This window comes from Diplotaxodon limnothrissa, linkage group LG16, assembly GCF_057381915.1.
Source record: "Diplotaxodon limnothrissa isolate DT_005_m linkage group LG16, D_limnothrissa_male_GT1.1, whole genome shotgun sequence".
Lineage (NCBI taxonomy): Eukaryota > Metazoa > Chordata > Actinopteri > Cichliformes > Cichlidae > Diplotaxodon > Diplotaxodon limnothrissa.
In genome coordinates, this window is record NC_140611.1 from 15,699,146 (window position 1) to 15,722,249 (window position 23,104).

Here is a 23,104-nt window from a genome sequence, read left to right on the forward strand (position 1 = left end):
AGGAATGTGCAGAATGAGTAAATACGATGTCATCTATAATATATAAAAATTTGTATGTGTTTTAAGTAAAAAAAACAAAACAAAAAAAAAAACCACACTATGTAAACATATTCTAATAGATCCCCCAAAATAAAATTATGAGTCTATATTATGAGCATAACATGGGCTCTTTGAAATTGAAAACTTTAAAAATACTCAGATACATAATGCCCAGAAACAGTTTTCACTGCTTTTTTTGTTTTTAAACAACTAAAAATATTCCCAATAAAGGTCCAGGGAGAATTCAGAGTAACCAAGGTGCCGTTTCACTTTCAGATTTATTAAATTTCATTTTTCACTGCTGTGATCAGCAGAAAATTAAGTTAAATTAATGCTCATCGTGGAACAGAAGCAAAAATTTCAGACGTTCTAGAAAATTCAAGAGCTTTAAAAAAATAAAAATAAAGCAGGAAGAGAGGAAATATACCCAACGGCCACTTCATTAAACCCATCTGCATAACACTGCTTTAGGTGCCCATCATTGTAATTAAAACAGCTCTGACCCACGGGGGCATGAACTCCGGGATGTTCTGTGGTATCTGGCACCAGGACACTGACACCAAATCCTTTTCTGCTGTTGTTGTTTGGCTGTGGAGTGCAGCCTAGTTTATCCTGGCAGTGTTTGCAGTGCACTTGTCACAACGTCCTCGCTGCACCGAGATGAGCGGTGGTTCTAATGTTGTGGCCGACTGGGCTGAACTAACGCTTTAACTGCTGAGGTTTTGAACACTGATGCCACAGTTGGTTACATTCAGTAATCTTACATTGTTCTTTGAAGGTGATCACGGACAAGATCATTGTGATTAGTATTATGTGCAGCTGCACAGTTCAGCTCTATGATTTCTTTAAATACAATTATCCAAACATGTCTTCTGCTAGTGTCATCTGATTTCCTGCTGGGATCAGAGGAGATTTGACAGAACTGGGATTAGTAGTGGTCATACTGGCAGGTGTGAGCAAACTAGTATACTAGTATAACTAGCATAACTAGCAAAAGTGGCAGTGGTTGTAGTTAGGTGCGTCTGCTGTTTGGTCACAACAGTTTGGGAAGGGAAGAAGGGATGTCGTTGATGTCTCTGGGTGCCATAGCCAAGAAGCATCAGACCACCACAGTAGATGCAACCAGGTGGGGGCGGGGCTATTCACATACAGGTGATGTTTCATCATCAGTGTTAGAGACGTACAGTGTACCAGACACACATTGTGTTCCACAGTGTTACGCAGCTATACAGTGATACAGACAGACAGTGGTGTCTCTCAGGCTGTGATTGAAAGGGGCGGTGCTCTGCTGTTGCTGTGACTACACGGGGGGTTGCCTGGCGGGTAGCGGTGACGGCCGTGGTGAAACGGCAGCCAAGAGCTCGCTGAAGATCTCCCGTCGCACCTCTTGCGCCACACTCTCTCGAATCTGGAAAACAAGAATCAGAAGAGGTGAAAGTGCTTAAAAACTTGACCTGATCCCTCAGATTGTTGTGGAGAATCCTCCTTTAATTTAAGCTTTTAATGCAAAGACACCTTATATAATCAGAAAACTGAGTACAACATTTTATTGTTATCTAGCTTTTATATCTCTGGAAATGTTGAGCACAGGGGGATAAGATAAGGTGTGAAAAGAACTGACGATTTTAAAAGAATCTCCTAAAAATGAGAAGAAATATGAAATGAAAGATAAGACGAGTCAAACTTAGGGAATAACTCTTGGTGGAGCCACTGTAAAGAAAGGGTTTATAGGACAACTCCACCCACTGCAATCAGCAACTAGCAGCAGATTATCTGCCATGCTAACGCTGTTGGAAATCAAATGAAAATGACTCAGTTTTTATATACGGTGTTTTATATGTACTGCAAAGATTTATGATTTTAGCGTATTGATGGGCAGTAGGTAGGAACCTGATGGTGTCATAGTATCTGATCTAGATAGGAACCTACAAGGTGAGTGAAGGAGAAACGCTCAGTGTATCTAAGAGACACAGTGTAACTAAGAGAAGTTTCACCCGATCCAGCTTTATTAAAAATAGAAGTTTTAAGCCTAATATTCAAAATAGAGAGTATTTCTGTCTCCTGAATCCAAACTGGGAGCTGGTTCCACAGACGAGGGGCCTTAAAACTGAAGGCTCTCCCTCCCATTCTACTTTTAAATATACCAGGAACCACAAGTAACCCTGCAGTGAGAGAGTGAAGTGCTCTTTTGGGGTGATACAGTGATATGATCTTTAAGATAAGATAGAGCCTGAATACTCAAGACCTTGTATGTGAGGAGCAGGATTTTGAATTAGATTCTGGATTTAATAGGGAGCCAATGGTTGCTCAACTCTTGACTGTGTAGCCAGAAACAAAGGAAACAAACAAACAAACAAACAAACAAACAAACATCTTTTGTTCGTGGTCTTTGGTTCCATGGACAAAAAATGTTTTATGGATATTTGCTGCTTTTCTCTGTAAACTGAATAGTTGGAGACAGAAAACGAAAGACTTTTGTTTAAATTTACATCTACTATTGTAGCCTGACTCCTGGATTCCTTGTTACCGGATGTGAAGATACAGGACACGTGTGTAGTCCAGAATGCCTGCTCGATGTTAAAGGACTATTTAAACCGCCTTCTATGGATTTGTGACTACTCCGCCTCCAAGCCACGCGCTGCTTTGTTTGTTTTGTTGTCGTTGTCATTTGGTTTTCCATGTACAACACACACACGTCACACTTGCTAATGCATTCATGCATCACTTCACACCCCTTGCTACTGACTTATTATTGACTTTAATAAATATTTATTAATCATTGTTAAGCCGAGAGTGCAATTACAGTCTCTGGTGAGACCTACGAGCATCTGTAACTTCATTTGTAAATGTTTTTTCCTCTATAAACATAATAACAGAAGCAGCAACACTGAGTCAACAACATTGTTTGGGCAGCTGGTCCTCGCGCTTAACAAAGAGGAAAGCTACGATATGTCGGGCAGGAATTCCAGAGTGTGATCCCAAAAAGTTGAGCTGCAAATGAATTTCCTGACCTCAATCTTGGCTTCGAATAAATTGCTTTAAACCATTACCTCTTTGATGAGCTGCTGCAGGCTATCCACTCTGACTTCCCCCGCTGCTCCTTCCTCCACCTCTGGTGCTTCTCCTCTGCCACCTCCTCCTGCTGCTAATGCTGCTCCATCACTGGCTCTCTCCTCCTCCTCAGTTTCCTCAGTGTGTACGTTGGGTCGAGGAGGGGGCGCAGGGGTTATATTAATCGATGCCCGATACATTCCTTGCTTCTGTTTGCCATCTCCTCCTCCTTGATCTTCTCTCACTGGACTGACTGACCTCGGGGAGGGGTTTGTGTAGGAGGAGTGGCGGTCAGAGCCGATCTCTGACTGCAGGAAGAGCTGCTCTCTGAGGAGGTCTGACACCTGGACAGATAGGAAAGACGGGCAGGAAAAGGTTAAGACATTAGTATTTTCAGCTTTATGTAACAAAAACATTGCGTGTGTGTGTGTGTGTGTGTGTGTGTGTGTGTGTGTGTGTGCGCGCGCTGACCGGCTCCATGGCTCTCAACGCAGAGGCGGTGGACAGACTTTCAACACTGAAGTCTCTGTGAAGACCCTGAGGAAAAGAACAATGGCAGTATTACAACAAACTAATATAACAGGCCTTCTGCCTTTTCTCTCAGAATCAGTTGACAATTTTTGTACAAAATTATTTAGCAAAAACATAAAATATTATGTTTATGCTTCAGTATCATGGAATATATCGTAGTTTCAGTAGCAAAACTGCACTGATTTAATGACTTTTAATGGGGTAAACTTTGAAGTGCTGTATCCTCATGTGGCTTAGGTGGCTGGTGAAAACAAGTCACAGCATATGAAAGGCCTCCTTTTTAACTATATATTTATACCAGCCTAGCTAATTCTGAGGGGGCCGGTGGGGACTTTTTAGCCCCACGTCCTTTGTTGTGTCGCTGTACTTTAGTACTCTTCCATTACACTTTTCTTTTACATATATTTGTGCCATTTTACAGATCTGATGTTTCAGGTGTTTTTTCCCCCAGAATTTAACACAAAAAGCATGACAATAGCTGTTTTACACAAATCCTCTGGTGTGCATTTACTCTGTGCTGCGTGCGGTGCGTCAGCTCCAGTCTGTCTTCCAGCTGCTGTTCGAGCTCCTGCAGTTCCTCTCTGACCGCTGACCTCAGAGATTGAAGCTGCTCCAACTCCAGCCTGCAAACAAACACACACAAACACACTCTCCAGGTTTGCTTTGCATTGCGGTGTCACGGCACCGTCACATTTCTGTTTGCTTTTGTGAGTCACCTGTCAGCAGGGCTCAGGTGATTGTAGACCGGAGCCTGCTGTCGGATGATTGCCAGCTCCAGATCCATCATCTGACTGCGGAACAAGTTCAGGCTCCGCCTCTTCTGCTGAAACTCTGCCAAAGTCTAAAACCAGAGACGGGCGCACAGTGAATCACACATTTACTGATAGTGACAACGGTCTGCTCCAGCGCTTTCTGGTTGGAAGAACAAGCACTGAAAACTAAGAGTGTGTAGGTTTTCAGTCATGCAATGGAAAATATGTAAATATGGAACACAAGGTTCTTACATGTAAATAATGAGCCAGTAAAAAAAACCCAAAAAACACTTGCTGCTTTCAGTGGAATCGAAAAGCAACATTTAAATACTGAAGGCTATATCCGGGAACAAACACTGTTTTATTGATTTAACATACAAACGTTCTATGTGGCCAAAATAGAGAAAGCTACGCAGGCATCAGAGGAGATGACGGTACCTGGTGATTAGGCAGAGTTGCTCTGGGCTCACTGAACATGTCTGGAGTATCGGCTCGGTTCTAGATGAGGAGAACAGCAATAACAACATAAGAAGGGAAACTCCGAATAAGAAGAAGAACTACAAACTCCAGACTAAACCTTAATTAACAGGGTGATAAGACAGTGTGACTGAGGAGGACTGACCAGACTCTGAACTGTTCCCCGGATCTCATGCAGGACTCTCCTTAGCTGCATCTCTGTGCTAGATGGGCTCTGGCCGGGTCCTGGACCTGGAGCATTAGCATCACGAAGCCCTGGATGGAGGTTGTGACCTGGGCTAAGGGCCAAACCCATGCCTATGTGGAAGCCAGGAGGAGGAGCCAGCCCTGGATGCAGACTGTGTTCTGGGGACACTGTCGGATGGAGATGGGTGTGGTGGGGAAATGACAGGTACGGGTTGTAGCCTTGATGACTAAAGTAGGGCGAGCCAAACTGTGAGCCTTGAGGAGGGAGCTGGTAGGGTTGCTGGTGACTGTATTGATGGTTATAGACCGGGTGATACATTCCAGAAGGTCCAGGATGCAAGTGACCCGAAGGGATGTGGTGAGGAGATGTGGGAGTTGAAAGAGGATGCAAGTTGGAGATGCTGTCATGCTGGGGGCCTGGGGAAGTTGAAGGCTGAAGGAGACTGGTTAGACTACAACGGTGGTTCACTGAAGGGCTGTGGTGATGGTGGAGGTTAGGAAGACTACCGTGTAGATGAGGAGGGGTGTACTGCAAAGCAGGGTTCGACATGAAGGGATGTGAGCTGGAGTTAGATCTTTGATTAAGATTTGGACTGGGACAGGGGTATTGAGCTGAACGGTGAGAATCAGAGAACAGATTCTCCTCTGGATTCAAACTTTGCTGGTTTCGGTAGGCATTCATGTTTTGCTGGAAGTGGCCAGGCTGCTGCGGATTGGACGACAAATCTGGAACACTCTGGGTGCTCCAAGATTCGGCATTTACTCCTGATGGCCAATCAGGAGGAGGGCTGGGGCTTTGTAGGGAATAGGATGGCCGCATCAGATACCGAGGTATGGGCTTAGGTGGAAAGACAGCTGGTGATTTTTTTTTGGAGCTAGATGAGCAGGCAGGATTTATGATCAGAGTTGACAGGCAGTTGGTTGGTTCTTCCTCCACTTCTTCCTCTTCCTTCTCCTCTCTTCCGTCTTCTTCTTCTTCCTTGTCCTCAGGCTCAGGGGTGTATTTAAAGGAGTACTTGGGCTGGGTGCAGGACGCCAGGCCTTGCCCAAACTGGATCCTGACAGATGATACAATCTTGCAGGGCGAAAGGAGTGAAGAGGGCAAGGAAGAGGACCTCTGCATGGAGATGCCACGTCTCTGGGAGGCTGTACGGTTCGACTGTTTGGCTCGGTCTAAAGCACTATGGACCAGAGAAGCTGGAGCCACAGGACAATGTGATTCAGCTTCATCCAAGAACACAGGCTCTACTTTGACTTTGTTCTCACCACTCGTTTTCTCTGTGGATGTATCTGTGTCTCCTTCAGTTTCTGTCGGGTTCTGAGTGTGCTCTGGTCCTTGCTCTGAATCATGTTGGGGTTCCTTTGACTCTGGCTGTGCTTGTTGTTCTGCAGCAGGCATACTCTGAGCAGACTCAGGCTCTGGATCAGGATCAGGATCAGTCCGGTCACATCTCTCAACATTCTCCTTACCCAAAGTTTCATCTTGCTGTACTTCTACTGGCCTGCTCCTGGGCAGATGGTGAGCTGTGTACTGTGGAATCTGCTCTGAAGTCTCTGTATCCATGTGCTCTTCCCTGGAGCCGTTACTTCGATCCGACTCTGCAGCTTCACCTGGCCTCGCCTCTTCCTCTCTACCATCTGGCAGGTCAAATGCTGGCTTGTCCATTGCAAGGGGAGTAGCCACGTCTTGTGAAGGGTGCGACGTCACAGTGGTCTCGCTGTCACAGCTGTCACTACTCACCTGCACCTGATTACAATTAATTCAAATTATACTTAAATCCCAAATAATCATAAATATTGAAAAATATATAACTAATAGTGAAAGGGTATAGTATTTCCCCACAATGAAGAGTAGAAGAAACATAAAATACAGCATTACAAAATCAAATTCTCAGGTTACAGTGACTAAATTTTTGTGGTTGCAATTTTCTGATGGTTGCACTTTTGAAATGTGCTCTGCAGTAATCTTTGTAATCCAAAATTCCCATGTGCGACCAAAAGACGTATTACTTGCACACGTTTTAGTCTCCAATTAGAGTCAAAGTCATTAGAGCTGCTATTTTATTCAATCAGGACACCTTGATTTATATTGGTGCTTTCTTACCACTGAATGCTCAGTTCCTACTTGCTAAATCTGATTTATGTTAGATTACATAGGAGTACTTTTTTTTTCTTTAAATAAGAGAATAAAATAAGCGTTCTAGGCCACATTTGATTACGCTGCTTGTGATTCTTCTCCTGCTTTGACTAAGTTTTGTCTGGTTTTTCATGATTCATTTCAAATAAGTCTGAAGGTGACGGTCATGAAAAAGAAAAATAGGAGGGATGCACAGAAGAGACTTAAAAAAAAAAAAAGAATGAGAAACAAACAAACAGACCTTAAGGTGGCTGTTGAGATCAGCAGAAGGCTCCTCAGCATAGCCGCTGCTGTCAGACTGTAGGCTGTCTCTCCTCGAGAGGTCTACTAGAAAGAGAGAAAGGGGAAATAAACAGCTTTATTTCTTCCTGCATTACCCGATCTGTCCTGCAGGTGGCAGAGCAGAATCATTCATAGAAAACATGTTAGCGTGCAACAAGAAGCTGTGTAGAAATTCTATGTCTAAAGGAAACGAGATTCTTAGTTCATACCGAATAAAAACACATTAAGATGGAAAGAAAGACAAGGCTTTTAAGTGGATCAAAGCAGATAAAGAAGGGCTGCAGGAAGCTGCTGAACTCTGAATTTTAATTGGGGGAAAAAAACGACACTCCACTGGTTTGTTGCATGATTTACTACAAAGCAGTTAAAGAATTTAAAACAAAACTTTCTGACGTTCTGTTAGAAATCCTATAAATAAAAAAGCCCCACCAATTTTTTCCCCCCATTTATAATGAAAGAGTTCTTTTAAGATTTCAACAATGTTTTTCTATGAGATCTTATCATGTTGCATATTTAAAGCATCATCAGATTCAAGCATCAATAGGAGTGTTTGATTTGGAACTCCAGTGAACTATATATAGTTTTATGTACTCGATCTGGCTAGTTAAGGATTAAAAGATGGGCTCGCACTTCTTACAAACAATGGTGTGACTATATGGACAATGAAGATAAACAACAATGTTCATAACGGGCTCTAACAGAATCCACCTTAACAGGGAGTCGGTGTTAATGACAGAAAAGTCCACAGATATTTAGACAATAAAATGTTAAGAAGTGAAATTTCAGCCGTGGATTTCTTCAAAACGTCATTTTCAAGTAAAACGATCTAAACCAGGGGTCTCGAACTCCAGGCCTCAAGGGCCGGTGTCCTGCAGGTTTTAGATCTCGCCCTGGGTCAACACACCTGAATCAAATGATTAGTTCATTACCAGGCCTCTGGAGAACTTCAAGACATGTTGAGGAGGTAATTTAGCCATTTAAATCAGCCGTGTTGGATCAAGGACACATCTAAAACCTGCAGGACACTGGCCCTCGAGGCCTGGAGTTCGAGACCCCTGATCTAAACAATGAAATTTTTGTATTATTCAAACGTATCTTGGTGAGTGTTCCACAAGGAATGAAATGCATTCAGTCAGTCAGCCCTCACAGACACAGTACACATTTGCATTTTACTGAAAAGCACTGAATACAAACATGACCATCTGCTTGCTTAAAGGAAAAATGCAAGTGAAACGATAAGGTCACTCAGAAACTCAAGTCAGCGCTCACCTCCCGATCTAGACGTCCTGTGTGGGTTAGCCTCGTCTTCGTTAATCTACAGGACAAAAACAGGCTGAGTTTTAGGAGAAAGAAAGAACTGAACAGAGTCCTTCCCCTAAATAAAAGCTCAGGCTTTTTACCAACTACTCCGCTTCACTGAGCAGATTCAGGCAACGTGTGTCAACAAGCTCGTTTTTCTAAAGCTGCAAAGACCAGTGGACACGGGTTCTCATCTACCTGACACCCATGTGTCCCTTTTCTGTCTTCAAGAGTTTTTTTGTTTTTTTACCCCCCCCCCCCCCGATGACGTAAGCTGTTGTGAACAGCTGGTTCTGAGGTCTAAAGTATAGCCTAAATATGCATAAAATTTCACTTCTGCCAGCGTATTACAGTAAGTAGAGGATTTTTGTCTTTATTTGCATGAATTTGAATCCTAGAGTATCGTTCCAAGCCATGCCCACTGGCTAACAGCCTACAAGGGAACCAGTCTGTGAGAACCGACAGCATACATGTAAATGTGAAATGGCTTTGGTAACCTGGGACTAGGGCTGGGCCATATTATACCGTTCACGGTAATACCGGTATAATGTTAGGCAACGATAGGAAAATGAAATATCGCAATAGAATGGGAGTAAAACGCGCATGCGCAGTGCCTTTGTTTTCATACGCACATGGCCGATTGTTGAGTGAAACAGATGAACCAGAATTGGTTTGTAAAAATGGTGCAACTTCCGTGATGTGGAACTGGTTTGGTGTTTGTCCGTCAGATACACAACAAAGCACATTTTTTTGCAGAACATGCAAGCGGCCGTTCTAAGATGCTCTTAAATCTGGGAGTAATCTGGGTCCTAAACTCCTTATTCTTCAGGTCAAACAACACTGCAGCATCACTTAGAGTTAAAAACTGTCTAAATTCTTTCATCTTTAATAAAACGATCAGCATTGCTGCTTTACCAGGTGTAACTATAAAGTTTAACTTCCAGGCATCCATGAAAACAAAAGTTATTACATTTAACGGAGTTAGAAGTTAGCAGGAAGCTAGCGGAAGTTAGCTCGCTAGTTTCGCTAGTTACCTAAGCATGATATTGCATGTTCTGACTGAGAGATTTCTGAAAAAATTCAAACGTACAGCTCTGCTATCACTTCCAACATAAATGAAGACAGGAAACTAAACAGCAGTGACGTTTGTAGGGTTACTGAAGTTTGGCTAGCTGGTATATAATGATGTGCTACGTGATCGCTAGCGACACAGCTATGTTAGCATAACATAAACAGTGAAGCTGGAGGACGAACACTAACACTTTTCCACTTATAAAAGTTAACGTGAAGGTTCTTCATGGTTAGAGACAAATGGAATGGCATGGCAGGATGCTGTAAACGGACCAAACTTCAGTCAGGAGAACAACTGAGATAATCCATCCACAATACGAGGTTAGTCATTAATATACTGCAACAACATGGGAATAGAGCAGCTACCAGAGAATTCAACATTAATGAATCAATGGTACAGAAGTGGAGGAAGCAAGAAGAATGAGTTTAATAAAGTTTGATTTATCTGACTGCTTTGTTTCGCTTAATGTGCCTTATAATCCCGTGCACCTTATGGTCCGAAAAATGCGTACTGCACACTGCAGTTTAATGTTGCAAAGCACCTCTTTTTAACTTCAGTGGATATTATACATGGTTATGCTCAGGATATGTCAGCCCATTTCTACTGGAAATGCCTTTTGGTTAAACTTTCAGCAAGGAATTTGCATTTGCACTGTTACATTTTTATAAAGCTTTAATGTACATAAAAACCAGCTTCTTGTTTAAGTGAAAATAAATGGAAGGTTGTCTTTTTGCGCTAGTAATGTTGTGGAGTTGTATTTTGTCTCGCATCAATTATATCGTCGGTTATATCGTTATCGCAAATTTTCAAATATATATCGTGATAAATATTTTTGGCCATATCGCCCTGCTCTACCTGGGACACCATCACAAACACAGGAACAGCTAAATAGTAGTTGGTGACAACATTGTAACATGCCCATGGAAAGAGGTCACCCACTAATTTGACCAAGGAGTATGAAGCCCCCAGAGAAACCCGTACCTCCTCTATTTCAAAAGAGTCTGCGTTTTCTGTGCGAAGATGTGCCGGCCGTGGCGGAGCCAGGGTGTGAGGAGCTTTCTCTGGGGTGGAGTTTCTTTTCTCCACCTCTTTAACCACCTGAGTGCCTTCCCCTGTTCCCTGGTTGGTTGACTGAAGGTCTGGGTCGGTGGTGTGCTGTTCAGGTCTGATGGGAAGTAGAAGTTAGTCAACTGAGAAGTAACTGGTAGAATATTTTGTTATTCAGTTATTTATATAACCTTAGCTTGACGTCTGAGCAAACTGGGACAGTGGGAGCTTATGTATGAGTACTGCAGCTTTGGATGCATGGATTCAAGCTGGCAGTGAAGTTTCATACTTCATGAAGAGTCTGATATCGGTTATTAATAAATACATGAGAGAGATTAACAGCAGCTTACGTGTTTTGAATTAAAACACTGATGCTATGAGTAGCACCAGGATGCTAATATGACAAAAATTACATCCCAAATTTGAGGTACTTTACAAATATTTTTCTTCTGTGTGATTCAGTGAATAATACATTTTAAGTCATTCAGAGGAATAGTTTTAAATGGAAACTTTCTTGTTAGTCATTCTAGTCACTTCTATTTATAAACCCAATTACAAAAAGGGTTCATACTCTGTATGTAAATAAAAGTAGAATACGTTGACTCACAAATCTCAAACTCATATTTTATTCACTGTAGAAGATAGCTAATGTTTGCACTGAGAAATTGTGGCATTTTAGAAAAAATACTAGCTCTTTTTTTTTTTTTTTTAAATCTGATTCTCAGAAGTAAAAAATAAGCACAGGCTAATTCTGATAATCTGCAGGAGTCTCTGTGGGCAAGGGATAAGGCCACGAGTCAATACTGAATCATGAATACCAGAAATACCAGATGTGAAATGATGCCTGCATCATCATCCAGCGCGATTATGATGGTTAATGATGGTCTTTGGAAGCCTATTCTTGGAGAGTGGTACAGATCTTTACATGCTAGCTAGGAGTACTCTGACTGCTGTTATGTGCGGGGATGCAATCCTCACATCTATTACCTGAGATGATTCAGTGACACCTGGGTTACTCCTTGTACAGGACAATGCCCAGCCTCATGTCTGCAATTCCTGAATGACAGTAACTGATGGCACTGACTAGCCGTCACATTCCTCAGACCTGAATCCAATTGAGAACATCTGAGATGTTATGGTGCATCTGAAACCAGAGACAGACCGTCTAGGAGCTCACTAATGCTCTGATCCAGATCTGGAAAGAGATCCCCAGGACACCATCTAATATCTTATTTGCTACAGGATTAACGGTAGCAAAAAGCAAAACTAGAAATGGTCTGTGGGCACCACTTGCTAAGTATTTCCCTTTTGTCTCATTTGTTGCCTCTCCATCACACCTGCTGTCACTGTTCTTTGTACTAAAGCAGGTGAAATGGATTCACAATGTAATATGATTCCTAACTGGACAGACCGATATTACTGAGGTCTGACAAAGTTTGAGAACCACTGGCTTCAATATCGATCTATATGTGTCATCCACAACTTCAAACTGGTTTATATGCATTAAGTAATGATACCTGTTGTCTGTTAGGGAACCTGTCTCTCCATCCCCACTGGTTTCCTCTGTAACTGTCGCGAGGGGACAGTTGTCTTTCTTGCGCATGTGTTTTGGGCTAACCACCTCTGCCTGGTGGTGAGAGTTGGTACTGGATCCGTCCTGTTCTGCTGACGCTGGTGCGTCAGCAGGAGCTTCATGTCCATTGGTTAGCATTTGCTGGTTAGGCGTTTGGGCTTCCGTCGACTCTGAGTTGGACGAGAACAAGTTGCGTCTGCTAATGCTTCTCGTGAGGATTTTGGCAGCGTTTATTACTGGGTCCCTCTTCTTCAGAGGAGAAGACTGCTCGTCTCCTCCTCCCTTTCGTCCTCCTTTTGCTCCTCCCTCTACTTCTCAGACGCAATTATAAAAAGTTAGAAAAAAGCCAAATCACTAACACTTTGGAGTAACACAAATATTGGTCAAACAACTACTAAAATAACTATTAAACTATTAAAAACTATTAAAAAAAAAACCAAAAAAAAACAAACAAAAAACCACCTGTCAGGAGTAGGGATGGGTATCGTTTAGGTTTTATCCGATATCGGTGCCAAACCGGTATTTTTGAAACAGTGCCGGTGCTCAAACCGGTGCTTAAAGAATGGAAAACACAAACTTTGTCCAAAAACCTCTCATGTTCAGCTGTTTTTTTTGTAAAAAGATAACAATGTTAGCCTTTTCTGCAGCTATAGAGCATATACGGCATCACTCTTGTCTGGAAGCAGTGCTTAAACAATGGAAAAAACATAAACTTTGTCCTAAACCTCTCATGTTTAACTGTTTTCCACTTTTTCTTTGGTCATTTTAGCCTTTTTGGCCAGGGTGAAGGGAGTATCTGCCATCAAACAAGAAGACAGCTGCATGTAACTACGACGGTGTTTGCTAGTTCACCTTACATGCATTAATGTAATAATGTGGTTAGCCTACTCAGCGTAAATTACACACGAACAACATTAAGCTACTCACGCAGAGAAGAACGGCTGCTGCTGCCATCATCATCCTCATCATTTCTGCTACACTGGCAGGGCTAGGGGCCAGGACTCTACTCTTCGTGTTTTTGGGGGATGTTGCTAACTCCGGGTCCGATAACAGGCAACCCACCCGCAGTAGATGTGCTCGGTGTGAGGTCTTGCAGCAAGCTATCAAATACGGCGCATTTCTCGGCTTTTAAAAAAAACGTTATGCGTCGCCAGGTGTTTCATCAGATTTGAGGTGTTACCTCCTTTGACAGTATCACAGTATCAGCTTAAAGCACTTGTTGCAGGCTGCCGAGTTTGCATATTTTGCTGTGAAGTACAGCCATACTTTTGACCGCTTTGCCTTGGTCATTTTTAACCTGTAGCTCTGCTCTAAAAGAACGTACGTACCTGGCCCCGCCTACTATCCTCGGAAACGTAAAATGATTGGCTAGAATCCAAAGTGTATCACAGCTCAGGAAAAAAAAGCACCGAAATGTGCGGTGCTTTTCGGTCTGGTTACTACCGTTTATGTCAGAACCGGATACCGGTACCCATCCCTAGTCAGGAGGCAAGGGTGCTGATCATGTCTTATTTAAAAATGTCTGTTCATCGTCTATTATGTAAAGTGATCCTTGTTAAAGCATCAAGTTGACCAGATATGACTAAAAACCATATGGACTTTGCTTTCAGTATAGGGCTACCCAACTATTCAGCTAGTGATTTTTATCAGTGTTTTTCTAGTCTGATGACTTCAGTTAAATAAGCCCACTGTAATATATTAAGTACATTTTATTGTAAACATCCTCCACAGCAGTAAAAGTCAGATTAGTGTTTGTGCACGACTCTCTGCGCCGCTCAGCCGGTCCAGACTAAAACAGTCCTTCAATGGACTTTCTGTTGTTGTTGTCGTCATTACCTTGATCCGTAGTGCTGATCCGCTGGACCGGCTGCCCAGAAACTTGACTGTAGAGCTGGAAGAACTCGTTCGCTACTGTTGTCAAGACCTCGATCTGACGGAAACGACCTGAGAAAGAAGGCAGACAAGACGGTCATAACTAGGGATGGGTACCGGTATCGTTCTGACATAAACGGTAGTAACCAGACCGAAAAGCAGCGCACATTTCGGTGCTTTTTTTTCCTGAGCTGTGATACACTTTAGATTCTAGCCAATCTGTCTGTGAAGGTTCTCAGTCATCCAGGTCATCGTAGTCAAAGGAGCTTGCAAAGAAAAGCGTCTGGACTTCTTTAAGTTGCTTGAAGACGTTTCACCTCTCATCCGAGAAGCTTCTTCAGTTCTAAGGTCAAATGGTGGAGAGTCCCAGATATAAACCTAGTGGGAGTGACCCCTCCCCTCTGTCCCTCTGTGGGGGGTCACTCCCACTAGGTTTATATCTGGGACTCTCCACCATTTGACCTTAGAACTGAAGAAGCTTCTCGGATGAGAGGTGAAACGTCTTCAAGCAACTTAAAGAAGTCCAGACGCTTTTCTTTGCAAGCTCCTTTGACATTCTAGCCAATCATTTTACGTTTCCGAGGATAGTAGGCGGGGCCAGGTACGTACGTTCTTTTAGAGCAGAGCTACAGGTTAAAAATGACCAAGGCAAAGCGGTCAAAAGTATGGCTGTACTTCACAGCAAAATATGCAAACTCAGCAGCCTGCAACAAGTGCTTTAAGCTGATACTGTGATACTGTCAAAGGAGGTAACACCTCGAATCCGATGAAACACCTGGCGACGCATAACGTTTTTTTTAAAAGCCGAGAAATGCGCCGTATTTGATAGCTTGCTGCAAGACCTCACACCGAGCACATCTACTGCGGGTGTGGTGCCTGTTATCGGACCCGGAGTTAGCAACATCCCCCAAAAACACGAAGAGTAGAGTCCTGGCCCCTAGCCCTGCCAGTGTAGCAGAAATGATGAGGATGATGATGGCAGCAGCAGCCGTTCTTCTCTGCGTGAGTAGCTTAATGTTGTTCGTGTGTAATTTACGCTGAGTAGGCTAACCACGTTATTACATTAATGCATGTAAGGTGAACTAGCAAACACCGTCGTAGTTACATGCAGCTGTCTTCTTGTTTGATGGCAGATACTCCCTTCACCCTGGCCAAAAAGGCTAAAGTGACCAAAGAAAAAGTGGAAAACAGTTAAACATGAGAGGTTTTTGGACAAAGTTTGTGTTTTTTCCATTGTTTAAGCACTGCTTCCAGCCAAGAGTGATGCCGTATATGCTCTATAGCTGCAGAAAAGGCTAACATTGTTATCTTTTTACAAAAAAAAACAGCTGAACATGAGAGGTTTTTGGACAAAGTTTGTGTTTTCCATTCTTTAAGCACCGGTTTAAGCACCGTTTAAGCACCGGCACTGTTTCAAAAATACCGGTTTGGCACCGATATCGGATAAAACCTAAACGATACCCATCCCTACTCCTGACAGGTGGTTTTTTTGGTGTTTTTTTTTTAATAGTTTTTAATAGTTTAATAGTTATTTTAGTAGTTGTTTGACCAATATTTGCGTTACTCCAAAGTGTTAGTGATTTGGCTTTTTTCTAACTTTTTATAATTGCGTCTGAGAAGTAGAGGGAGGAGCAAAAGGAGGACGAAAGGGAGGAGGAGACGAGCAGTCTTCTCCTCTGAAGAAGAGGAACCCAGTAATAAACGCTGGTATCGGATAAAACCTAAACGATACCCATCCCTAGTCATAACACACCGCTCCAGAGAGAGAGAACAGCAGGAAAACAAAGAAAGAAAAGGACATGTGCAAGGCTTCCAGCCTGGACTGCTGGCACAGGACAGACTGTAGCCATGAATTTATGCTGACCCTGTTCAACAGAACAAACCACTTTTTTTTTTAAGGGCGTAAAGCATCAACCAACTACAAAGCAATGACCAATTTGCTTTTTTAAGTGAAAAAGATCTTAAAGTATAGATTTCTGTATCCTGCATAGTGCTGAGCAAAATAAAAAAAAAAAAAAAATCATCTCAGGAGATTCACAGTTTCAGAAAACCAGACACCAGAGCTGTGACACTGCAGGAGACCAGAGACACGAACAGCAACTGCCAGAAACTATGGATTTTTTTTCAGTTTCCCCTGCTTTTGTATTGTTACAAGCTAAATGTGTGCTCTAGGCTCTAAAAATGAAACGGACATGTTTTCATCAGATTCTCAGTAAAGCTCCATAAATGTAATTTCAGCCTGTTACAGATGAAAGTTGACAGTCATGAGTTTGGCCTTTGCTCTAAAATAGAGCTCACTATACAAGTGTTTATTAGATGAGCAGAAATAAAGGAGTGAATGGTGGAGTGATTCCACAGCAGGACTTCATTCTTCAGAGAAATTGCTATTGTTAAAAATCTGGTTTTAAACAAAATGAATGTTTTGAATTGAAGAACTATTCTGAGAAATGAAAAACATCAAAAGCTGAACACGGACGTCAGCTCCGCCACTCCTTCCTCCTCCTCCCTCCTCTTGGGGTTGTGTAAGTCGAGCTGTCAGTCTTATTTCTAACAGGATGATGACTTGCATACTTTCCTGTCTTCCCTGCTCCCCCTGCCTGTCTCTCACTGTCTAAATACTCATCAGTCGGTTATAAAAACACCGACTTCTGTCTCCTGTCTTTATGTGAACATGTTGTTTCTCGCTTTTATGTAACAACCTGAAACACAGATCTGCTAACTTATATTTCCCTCACCTCTGACTTGCAAAGCCAAAACAACAACAACATTTATTTATACTGCATCAGAGGTAAAAGTAAACACATCATAACTGGATGTGTACATTTGATGGTGCTCTCACATAAAAAGTTAAAAGCAAAAGCCAAGTTGTAGCTTAGAGTTTACTCAGCATCTCTGATGTTTTAGCTTGCTTTAGCTCCTGGGTTCTGTTTCAGTGTGCTTTCACACCTACAGTTTATTTAATCTGGTTTGAATCAGTGCATGTTCTGGACGAGTGGATAACAATGATAATTTTACTCCAAACATCCAGCCAATATTTCAGGCAAAACCATACATAGCAGGCTAGTTGCTACAGTTTCTGTACTCTGTAGTCAACCACAAAGTATACAAGGCTACTGGAAGACGTTTAGCTTGAGTCAGTCAAGGTTAGCATAAACTAACTAAGCAAAAAGACCCTATGCAATGATGCAGATGTGGACGTTGGCCTTTCCTAAAATTTGTTTTTACCCCAAAGTGGCCCAAAAAACCCAAAACCAATTAATGCACCTTTAACCTCCTAAGACCCGAACTCTTTCACGACATGCATTTTTAATTTCTCTTTGATATTTTTTTTAACCTTATTTTTGTTTTTAAGAAAAATAAGAGCCACATATGAGGATTTGTTTAAAATTTTGATAGAACAGTAGCAGTATAATGTCCTCGTAAGTGGATATCAGGCCCATGTAGAGCAAAATTGAGTATTTTAGTCTAAATAACCCAAATTGTGATGTCCACATATGTGGATACAGGGTCCGAGGAGGTTAAAATAAGCTGCAGATCAGGCTGTCACTCACAACTCATGAGTATAGAACATCCTATTACACATACAGCTGTGTGTGATGATAGTAATACTGTGCGAGTGAGTTTCCTGCTCACTGCTGACTCTGCGTTAATGCTCATTCTGAGGATCCTAATACAGGAAGTGAGGATTAAGTGAAAACGGCACACACTCTTTTTCTGTATCCATCCCTGGAGATTTCTTTCTGATGGTGAGAACGGAGCTTACATAACAAACAACAACACACGCATGTATGTCTGGGATCTAGGGAACCAGTGGACGAGTATGAGAATGTTCTGGAAAAGAAGAAAGCCTCCAGGAACCTGAGACGGGCCAGAAACTGTTAAAGGAGCAGTTCATCTTAGACACCCATCTGTAACTTTCATACATTTAGCTTTGAAATAAACATCTACTTAATCTTTTAGCTTTGGAGACCTGGACTGTCTTTTACTGTTACCATGTGCAAGTGTCCAGGTATGTGGAGGTAAAAAAAAAAAAAAAAAAGGAAACGCTCCTCTGAAGTTTCATCTGTGCCTGTCATTTACAACCCTGGTCCACAAAAGTTGACATGTTGTATACAGTGAGTACATCAGCAAGGCAAAATATCAAATGTTGAGACAATACAATACACTTCCTTTAAATTTAATGCAAGGATGTTTCAAAAAACGTTGAGGGCAGAGGGACGTTTACCATTGTGTTGCATGACCTCCTTTTGCTTGATATGAGGTTTCAACAGTTCAGGGCGTTCTTTGTTGCATTTTTCCACTTCGCAATGCTCCAAATGTTTTCAGTTCATCCGTTGTGACCTTCAGAATGTAGTTTGTATCATCTTACAAAATTAAGCAAGGAAATACTTGAAAAACACCGCCAGATATGTAGCACATATCATAACATTTCCCCCATTTTCACAGGCTTAAAAGTAATTGATACAGTTTGAGGGCCATGTGAGGCCTGTCCCCTTCTTATTTAATGTCAGAATGAAGCAGACATAATATTTGAATTTGATTCAAAGGTTTTCAATCTAATTTCAAATGGGGCCCAAAGAGCTGTCAGTGCAAGTGAAGGCAGGTTATCGTTAAGCTGAAAAACCAACCTATCAGAGACAGCAAAAAATTTAGGAGTGGCCAAAACAACAATCGTGAAATAAAGGAACTGATCAGCTCAGCAACACTAAAAAGACCTGAAAGATCTCAGGAGAAAAACAGCTGATGATCCGAGACAAACCTCATAAAATACATCTGCCAAACACGGTGGAGGAAATGTTATAGCATGGACGTGTATGGCTGTGAGTGGAACCAGATCACTAGTATTTATCGCCCATAGAGCAGCTATTCTCTCCTCAAATTCAGATTCAATGCTGGAAAACTTCATTTCCAAAATGAATGAATGAGCTAAAGCATAACATCGCAGAATATTTTCATCCAAATATTTAAAATAATTATGAAATTTGAAATTCTGTTTGTCCAATCACTTCGGAGTCTCTAGAAATGGGGGACCATGTATAAAAACGCTCGCAATTTCCAAACAGTTCAAGCAAAATTTGTGTTAAACCCTTCACTGGTCTAAAATCCGCTAAAAACTATAGACTTTCTATATTCATCCAATAAACTACAGCTCTAAGTGTACCGTCATGGATGCTGACTTTTGAACAAAGGGCTGATAACAGGCTCAATAGTCCATCTTTTCTTTATTTTAAAAACCCACCATCCATGATTTGAAAAAGACTTTCACACACACACACACACACACACAAGTACAGCTAGCAGTGCCGCATGAGGGAACAGAACCGCATGGCTGGATTATGTCGAAAAAATATCATTAAACTGTTTGCCTATGCAGGATTTCATGGTCTGATAAATAATAAGCTTCAGCTGCTCTCAAATACTCTATAATGATTTCTTCACATTCTAATCTCTAATAATCATGTTGCTGATCCACTGACAGTTAATGCAGCTAATTGTGGGATGTTAATTCAGGTCTTTCCAAGTAATGTATGACTTTTTTCATTTGTTTTGTGGCAACATTTAAATTGAGAATGCACATCACTTTCTAATTTCTATCGTTTTTTTTGCACCAGTTCAAGGCAAATACAAGCTTTTCTTTCCATTTGTATGTTGTTTTTGTATGTTACTAAAATTGTCAACGTTTCTCATTACATCGGTTTGATCTGCAGAATAATATCAGTCAGTAATAACAGTCAAAAGCTGTGACTTCTTTGTGAACTCTTAACACCTGAGAGCGTAAGCCTGGAAGAGTTGCATGATTTGTAGAGAGTCAACAGGTCTTCTGTTGACTCTCAGTCAGGGTGATGTCATGTTCACTTCTTCGCATTCATCTGAAGCGTTCAACACGTCTGATTGTGACGATTAAACTGAAATCATACTGAACTTGAGAGACTGCTGTCAGTACATTTGTGCTCTCCATTTCCACAATGAAGGCAGCCAAGGTTCGCTGGGCTCTGATGTGTGTAATAAACAAACATTGATAAGAGAGCCACTGCAGACCTTTGGATAGTGTGTGAGAGCATTGCTAGAGTTTGTAGCAATGGACTCAATATAAAAAGCATTAGAGCAATGTAGACCGTGCTTGTGGCTGAAGAGGCACAGCTGCTCAGTCAAGACAGCTGGAGATTTCAGCGAAACAGGAAGAAGCCACTTGAAGTTGTTTGTCATATGAAATTCAATGGAAGCCAGCGGGGCCGAAATTAAATATGAGAAATAGGACTGCGCCTTTCCAAACAACACAAGTCAAGAGACAAGGTCAAAGGATTTTTATCATTAATAAATACAAAGAGGTTTTCTTTCCTGTGATATTCCCGGGACAAGTTAAGGTGCAATTATTTCTTTGCACACATAAAAGCTCACAACAATCAGCAACAACATTAAAACAAGAGCGAGTTGAATAACAATCAATCACGCCTTTATAACTTTTTTAAATATCCTGCTTGGAAACAGCGGTGTATGGCATTTATGCAGATGCTCCTTTGATTCGGATCAACTAAACAGTGTCGCAGAGCAAGCATACCCTCTTTCGTGGAAATGGTACTCCCCCAGAAAGCTATCACACCAAACCACACCATAACCCTGCTGAGGGTTGACCCGAGGACCACAGCAAAGAGCCAAAGGTGATGACTTTTATCTGCCCACCACAACTTTGGCTTTGACTCGGTTGAGTCAAGGAGCTTCAGTTTGCGTGCCATCAAACATCTTGTGACTCATATAGTTATTACTGGGAGCTAACAAGAAAATGAGGTCGTGACCCTGAGATATGCAGACAGAAATAATATATGTACACGAGCAGCCACACCCACTCTTGGTGTCCATAATGACCTGCATTAGTGTTTTAGAAAATAAACATCCAGGCCTGGGACCTTTGGTAAACTAAATGTCAGGATTTCTATTTGTTGGTGATAGAGATTACTTCATTGGCTACTGTCTGCAGCTCACACTCACAATATTAACCTTTCACACCACAACGCTCTATGTAGAAAAATCCAACAGCTGTTGAGATTAACTTTTGTTAAATTTAGTTAATTCTGCAACACACACACACACACACACACACACACGCACACACACACGCACGCACACACACACGCACACACACACGCACGCACACACACACGCACGCACACACGCACGCACGCACACACACACGCACGCACACACACACACACACGCACACACACGCACGCACACACACGCACGCACACGCACACACACAAAGAACAACCTTGAATGACAAGAAGAACATTGAGTCCTGCAACAGATGGCATGGCTCTCACAGAGCCCTGATCAACATCACAGAGTCAGACTGAGATCACATGATGAGACACCAGGCGCCGACATGGACTCAATTCAAAGTGTGGCATTATTCTGCAAAATGCCAAAGCCTGCATTGGCATACTGATGAGTCGGGATCAATTTAAACCAGTAATCTAAATTCCAAAGAAGTTAGGGCGCTGTATAAAATGTTTAAAAAAAAAACAAACCCAGAATGCAATGATTTGCAAACCAGATTTTACTCACAGAAGAACATAAAAACATTCAAATATTTAAAATGAGATGCACCATTTTAAGAGGAAAAATTTTGGCTCAGTTTGTATTTTGTGGCAGCAACAAATTAAAAATAAATAAATAAATAAATAAAAGCAGGCCATGTTTACCACTGTGTAACATCTCTTCTTCTTTTAACAGCAGTCTACAAACTACAAACTGAAGAGAACAGCTGCTGGACTTTCAGAGAAAGAGTGTTGTCCCATTTTTGTCTGCTATCTAGCTGCTTAACAGTCCTGGGTCTTCTTTGTCATATTTTTTAATTTAGTGATGTTCCAAATGTTAATGCTAAACTGCCCTGCCTGCAATACAGACCTTTTCACCAAAGAGTTAAGGTCAGTGATCCTAACACTGGTTTTCAGCTTTGTCCCTTACAAACAGGGATTTCTCCAATTTCTCCAAATGTGTAGGTGATATCATGCTCTGTAGATGAGTCTCTGCAATTTGACTTTTGGGACAATTATTCTGAAATTGCAGCACAGTTTGTAGATGCAGTTTTTTTTTGCAGACTGGTGAACCTCTGCACAGCTTTGCTTCTGAGAAACTACCTCTCTAAGATGCTCTTACAGTCCCAGTTACTTTTCCAGCCTTTCGTTGCCTTCTCCCAACTTTTGAGACGTATCGCTGCCATCAAATTCAAACTAAGCCAATATTTTTAATTAAATACTGAAATGTGTCAGTTTAAACATCTTATATATTTTCTATGTACTAAAATAGGGGCTTTGGAAATGCAAATCAGTGCATTCTGTTTATATTTACATTTACACAGCATCCAAACAGTTTTGGACCTGGGTTTATATTTGGCTTTTATGCAGTTGAGACAGTTGTTCATTTATCATAGTTGACACCACAAATCCGCATCTTATGTTAGCCGTTGACAAGTGTATGGCTGGTTGTGTGAAGTGATCGTGACAACAACTTACTTGCAGGTAAAAAAAAACTAAAACAAAACTAAAACTAAAAAGACAAGACCAAAAAAGAAAACAAGGCAGAGCTCGATCGGCCGTATGAAAATATAAATCTGTTGCCTTCAACGAGCACAACAGCAACAAAGAACAGCAAACAAGAAGAAGTGAGACTTTATCATCAATAAACTGGAGCAACTAAAAAGTAGAAAAGTGACCAAAGACTCAGTTAAAGTATTCTAGAGCTGAACTAATTTCACCTCTGAAGTGATTCATCTTCAGACACACACA

General features: G+C 41.7%; 1 protein-coding gene across 4 annotated transcripts in view; it reads right to left on the reverse strand.

Annotated features, from left to right (window-relative positions):
• Positions 1 to 129: 129 nt before the first annotated feature.
• The window catches only part of itprid2 (ITPR interacting domain containing 2), a 53,829-nt gene continuing 30,854 nt past the window's right edge, over positions 130 to 23,104 (reverse strand). For 2 of the 4 annotated variants that reach the window (XM_085373852.1, XM_085373853.1), the window contains exons 11-22: positions 14,283 to 14,390; positions 12,391 to 12,757; positions 10,808 to 10,991; positions 8,725 to 8,770; positions 7,415 to 7,500; positions 4,996 to 6,783; positions 4,812 to 4,871; positions 4,338 to 4,462; positions 4,133 to 4,244; positions 3,562 to 3,627; positions 3,090 to 3,434; positions 130 to 1,447 (exon numbers count right to left, since the gene is read on the reverse strand). In XM_085373852.1, coding sequence (XP_085229978.1) covers positions 1,340 to 1,447; positions 3,090 to 3,434; positions 3,562 to 3,627; positions 4,133 to 4,244; positions 4,338 to 4,462; positions 4,812 to 4,871; positions 4,996 to 6,783; positions 7,415 to 7,500; positions 8,725 to 8,770; positions 10,808 to 10,991; positions 12,391 to 12,757; positions 14,283 to 14,390 — 3,395 coding nt within the window. In that variant the 3' untranslated portion in view covers positions 130 to 1,339. Of the gene's footprint in view, positions 1,448 to 3,089; positions 3,435 to 3,561; positions 3,628 to 4,132; positions 4,245 to 4,337; positions 4,463 to 4,718; positions 4,872 to 4,995; positions 6,784 to 7,414; positions 7,501 to 8,724; positions 8,771 to 10,807; positions 10,992 to 12,390; positions 12,758 to 14,282; positions 14,391 to 23,104 lie in introns of those variants that run through there. The other 2 variants (XM_085373854.1, XM_085373855.1) reach the window with 2 other exon arrangements.